Here is a 5,815-nt window from a genome sequence, read left to right on the forward strand (position 1 = left end):
CGATGGGCTTCCCTGAAGGGGGCCGGGAACAATCAACGAGGTAAAGGCGAAGGGTTGGTGAACCTCCGATACAATCGCAGCAAACACTAATCGTTGTTTCGGGAGGCGAGGCGCTGACCGAGGAAGACATAACGTTTCGACGAACGCGCAAACGCTGCATTTCGCTCGGAAGAACACGTTCTAATGAGCATCAGCATCAGGCGAGTTATCCGACATAGCTTCTCTATATTGGTGACCGGGTCAAAGTTCTCATGGATTTGCCGAATGCTGACAGAAAGGAAGTCGCAGCAAAGCCGCTATCCGATCTCGCTGAACCCATTTATATTCCTCCTGAATGCTCTCTCTGGTTCTGGAGGAAGTATGAAAGTCAATATCTCTTTTATTCAAAGGTATTTAAATGATAGACGTAGTCTATCACAGCATCGTAGGGTGTCACATATTACAAGGTGGCAGGAGGGGGGGGTGCCGGAAGATCTCACTATTTAGGACCCCTCTGTTGATCTTGGCGCATATACGCCATGCAGAGGGAATCCTCATCGCTTCAGTTCTGGCTTAGGATTTCGTGCGTAATGTGAGTTCCGATCTCAACAAGTTACGGGATACATCAAAGAAATGATCTGTTTCTCTCAATAACGCAACTCTTCGAAGGGCTTGAGAATCAAAGGCCCCGACTCCAAGCAGTACTGTCAATTGCTTCGGCAGTGTTTCCCAAATTGCGGTCTCTGAGCTGATTGAAATGACCTCGGTAATCATTTCAAACAGATTTCGACTGACTATGCGAGCCCATATCCGTGACCCCTCCGATAGATGGATGTCGACTCCTTGCTCTAGAATTCGAATTTGTGCGCCTCCACTGGCGGCCAAGAGCGGCGGGTTGAATCGGCTTGTGTCAGCGCATGAACCGCCGATCAAGCGACCAAACATGGAGCCGCCGCTGGGCTTTCAGCTTTCAACGTTCAGTAATTTAGCACGTTTAGTGGAGATAGCATATGTGTGAATTTCGCTAGGGAAGCACGCTTTTCTGAAATTCGATCAGCCGAAGCGGTGAGACTTTCTTGTAAACGCGATCTCTCGAGCGAAGCAGTTTGTTTTGGGCCTCTTTGGGAACGTTCCTTGCTTCGATCAGATCAGTGTACTTGAATCTGTCGCCAATTATCCGATACTGAGTCCACTTGGGAGCGGATCGATTCGAGGCGGTGTCTCGAAGAACCTCGCTCTGATAAGCTACCGAGTGTCAATCCATGCATACATAGCCATTCTGCCGCCCATCCGCCGCCATCTAGTATCGGGTGAGTAAGCGCTCCGCGGCTGAATTGCATCTGCGCAAATGAGGACGTCGCCGGATAATTACCGAGATCATTTGACATAGATCAGCTCGCTCAACGCGTGTCCCCTGAGCCCATATCCGTCGCTAAATCATGGGGGGCACGAGCCCTAAATGGAGTATCGGAGCCTATACTTCGGTGTTGCGGCAAATTTTTTTTTTTGAGGGGGCCACGACCCCTGGCCCTCCCCTTATGTCCGCTAGAGCCCTGAAAGTCACCTCAATCCACTCCATTCGAATAGGCAAGCTTATTGTTTTCCAGCGCCGTCGCCATAAGGAGGCCTCGGCCTTCTGACTCCATTTTCTGATCATGACAGCCCTGGGGGAGTGGTTCACAGCAACTTTTCATCACCTGGATTACGTCAAAAAGGCAGTTCGGATTGGAGTGACTCAGCACATAGAACGTGAGAACATTAGGAGCTCACTGAGGGTGGTTGTTCTCAGGGAATGCGCGATATATCGAGTTTTCATTCTTCCAGGTCCTCGACCTGACAAATTCCCTGTGGAATTGGAAGTAGCCTGTTCCCTAGTACCGAGGGATTCTCGCGAGAAGAACCGCTGTGAGTCTCTCTCGATCAAGATTTCCAAGTCCTTCCATACGAGGAACATTGGCGTTGCTATGGAACGAAGATATCGTCCCAAGTCCCAAGTATCTAAGTCGGAGGGCTTCGTCAGAGGCAAGTTTGCTCAGCCTTCGCCGCGCTCTCACTTCGTTCAGCTCCTTTCAGTTCCCGGACCGAAATTCTACTTTTCGGGTACGATTTCCAACGCTTCGGAGCTTCAAGCATTCCTCGAGACTGAAATCGAGCTTCTCGGTGAGTTTTCGCGCTCAGTTTTCGAGATCCTTCGAAAGTTCCTGATTGATATTCGCGCTTAATTTATTCCGCGGATTCAGAGATATTAGGAGCACCTTTCATGCTCTCTCATTCCTCATCTGACCCGAGCTGCTTCGTGATACTTTTGCGCGCGTTTTCAGAATTCTCCGTGGAACCGGGCTACCAAATAGAATTCTGGTGGCATCTAGTGTTCGGGAAGGAGTACAAACTAAGGTTGAGAGGTAAGAATTCTAGGGGAGCGATGGTTCGGGATTTCTTGGTCGAGGCCAGCGGTCCGTAGAGGCCGTTCACATAACCATTCCGTAATCCGCATAGTGGATTGAGCTCACGGGATGACAGATGAATTTGTATTTGAAGTTCCGACTCTGAGCTCAGCCGCCTTTGGAGCCAGTATCGAGTCTGGCTTGTCCCAGCTATATGCATTCACATGGAAGCTCGGTCGCTGAAGCTGGAGAATTAACTTTGTCGAGATTACTGAAAACCCTCCTCCATTCAGAGATCGAAAAGCAGGAACGCGGCGTGCCGTTCAAGCCCTATACCGGATACGGTTTCCGAGAACGACTGGACCGTCGGCTCCGATGCCTTGAGTGAAGATTCGATAATTGGAGCCAAGTTCAGCGGAATACTGCATAGCGGTGCAGGGATACAGGAAGGGAGATCCTCAATGATCATGAGCTCGACGCTATAAATGTAGGTACTCCAGGAAATTCCCTCAGACTGTGCGAACTCTTCGTAAACCCTGAAGAATGTATGATCATTAGAGGTATTTTAATAAACTCTCTGCACTCCCGGCGTGAAGGCGGTAATTATGGAACTGAGCAGGAGAGCGATGTCACGCCAATATTGTAACAAAGCTTGAGGAAAAACCACAACTACGAATAGTAGATCCTGCACTTGGAAAACGTCACCAGAGGACGAATGATCATGTAGGAGCAAACAATGGCATGTTCTTGGGACGTGCTGGGCCTCACGGCCCGATCTGGTCGCTCGTGGCCATTATAGCTGATTCCGCGCAAGATGTAGCGGTAAACAAGCTACAGCCTAATAGAGGCATCGAGAATATTCTTTCGAAACCCATTGGATCGACCAGAGAGAACAAACTCAAGATCGTCAGGTCTCGGGCGATTTCATCCGCTGGAGAACTCACAGACATCGAGTTCCTCGACCGTGTCAAGTTCAGAATCGGGAGAAAGAACCACCGAGAGTCTCGAAAACCTTCACAATCAGTTAGACGGTTCTTGTGACGATGACGCTCGCTCCGAAAATTCGCCGTCGACCCTCTCTGCCGACGAACCGCTCCCGGAGGTAGCCATATCCGTCCTTGACAGCGACTTGGACGATGTTGTTGCCTCACCTCCTGAACTCCTGAACCATCCTCGGCAGACAGTGGTGATGACATTGATGAGGCATTCGCCAAACAGACATGCCTCATTTCCGAAAATTAGTCTCGTGGGAGACCTTGCAGTCAAAGCTCATCGAATATGATTGTTGTGGAACCACATAGATTCAGCAGCGCGCATACGACGCCGACGCCGGTGTCTGATGACGCCTGAGTTCGACGACGAGAAATGGAAGCGTTAGCTAGCAGGTCGATAGCCCCTTTTCTTGAGACGAATAAAAATGAGTCATTCCAGGCTCGGCTGTGCTAACGACAGCATCTCCATCGAAGAATTTAGTGTTCTCATTTAAAATACCCAGCAATGATACACCCAGCTTTCGACAGCGCTCGATTCTCAGTCCAGGAGGCACACCCCGCCCCTCGGACTGCTTGTTGCAAGAGAGCGTTGCAGGTTGCAGCAAGCGAGGAGTCAGAAGCTTCCCGGCGCCTCGCCAGCGCTACCGGTCATATTTCGAGGGAATGCGCTGATTTTTCTGTACTGACGCTAGGACATGCCAGGGAAGGATATGGGCCTATCAAATTTTATAAGGGTTCAATAGTCAGGCCCATCCCTCTTTCTTCCCTTTCGTTTCTATGCTTCGTTGTCTGACGGAAAATCTTATCGAGCGCGATATTCTGGAGACGAGTAATTATTCGATTCCGGGTGATAACGAAAATCGCCTTTCCTGGATCGAGCTCGATATTCGATGCCGATGATGGGCAACAGGAGTACGGAGGGAAAGAACGTATATGATCCCGTTCCAAAAGAACGTATGCCATTCCATGGAGACCTCCGTTCCAAAAGAACGGGGGGGAATCATGATGGATGATGCTGACGATCCTTGAGTACTTCCGGATCTCGTTCGGGCGACCCATTGATATCTGCTGCGATTCGATCAAGGTTAGCGTTGGTTTCGTTCCCAAGTTCTACTCGCTCAAATCAATTGCGTTGCTTGTCACTCTGAATACAAGTCTTTCACGTGGAGACACCCACATACGTCTTGGCCTCTTTGCCTTAGAATCGGACCCAGGTATCTTCGATGAGTGTTCTATCGCATAATATTTCCTTCAATTATCCCATGGAATAAGAGCTCCCGCAAGATCACGGCGAGAATGAAATCTGTTCCTGCAGTCTGAGCGTAATGCTCACGCAACTAATTCCCGCGGGTGGTGATTGTGTAATCTTAGCCCTGCTCAGAAAAGACCCAGGAGGATTGGGATTTTCGAATGCTCCATCGGACTGCGGTTGCGCGGATTGGATTAGTATTGGTATGAGGGCAGACATATTTTCGATGCACCTCCGAGGCTCGTGGAGCTTCGTTCCGGATCGGGAACATCGCAGTGAGCCAGTAGGACCGGGGGCATTGCTAGATCGCGGAACAGAGCAGAGCGACAGATGTGCAAAATACTCGAGAACGGTAACAAGGGGGGACTAGGATGCTCGGAACACGAATAGGAGTTGGAGAAATGTGGAGCGAGTCAGAGAAGGAAACGACGGATAGCAAAGCGTATCCGGGGACATTTGAGGAAGGAAACGAGGACTCGGGGAAATGGACAGAATAGCCGTATCGGTTTCCGGGAACCAGATTTGTTCAAATAATTGAATAATGTCAAATATCCCATGTCAAATATTCTAAAACCCAAACCCACGACGTTTACGCCCAATAATCTTGTGATCCGACTTCGAGTCAGTTGTAATCGCTTGTATAGACGCGCGCTCTCCGCGCCTCCTCCGTCGCGTCCGATGGAAAGGCGCTGGAGAGAGACAGATCTCCTAAATCAAAATAAAAGTAGTGGCTCTCTGTTCGCCTACCGCGATCGACGTGTTCTCGGTGCGATAAGCCTAACCGACGAAGTTGCCAGTCCCGAAGAAAATTTACAAATAAAAATATCTGAAAGTGCTGCACTCCGTTGTACCAAATTCCAGGGGATATAATTCTTCACAAAACTTCTGTGTACAGTATTACAGTACTACAGTGTACAAAAGAATTGTGTTTATCGCCCGAGATCTACTGCACGTTACTGCACAATGAACCATATGTCTGAATAGAGAGTGACGCGAACCCGCATCCTGTGATCGTAACCACCGCCATGTACGCATCTCTCTCTCTTTTAAAATAAAGCATTGTGATTACTTATCAATACATTATATTCGAAACACGGATAGATGTTGGAGAAACGTCCAGAAAGTCAGAGTGAGAGACAACGGAAAGAGAGGGGCTCACCGGAGAAGTGGAGGAAGGAACGGGGAATCGGGGAAACGGGCAGAATGGCCGA

At 49.4% G+C, this 5,815-nt stretch overlaps 1 protein-coding gene across 1 annotated transcript; it reads left to right on the forward strand.

The window, feature by feature from the left end:
• Window positions 1-916: 916 nt before the first annotated feature.
• On the forward strand, window positions 917-3,823 carry LOC100902115 (uncharacterized). Its single transcript, XM_003740861.3, has 6 exons — window positions 917-1,289; window positions 1,587-1,728; window positions 1,804-1,884; window positions 2,053-2,139; window positions 2,301-2,381; window positions 2,657-3,823. The coding sequence occupies exons 2-6, from the start codon at window positions 1,635-1,637 to the stop codon at window positions 2,749-2,751; spliced, it is 438 nt and encodes a 145-aa protein (XP_003740909.1). The 5' UTR covers window positions 917-1,289; window positions 1,587-1,634; the 3' UTR covers window positions 2,752-3,823.
• Window positions 3,824-5,815: the final 1,992 nt, after the last annotated feature.

This window comes from Galendromus occidentalis, unplaced genomic scaffold (assembly GCF_000255335.2).
Source record: "Galendromus occidentalis unplaced genomic scaffold, Mocc_1.1 scf7180000077088, whole genome shotgun sequence".
NCBI lineage: Eukaryota > Metazoa > Arthropoda > Arachnida > Mesostigmata > Phytoseiidae > Galendromus > Galendromus occidentalis.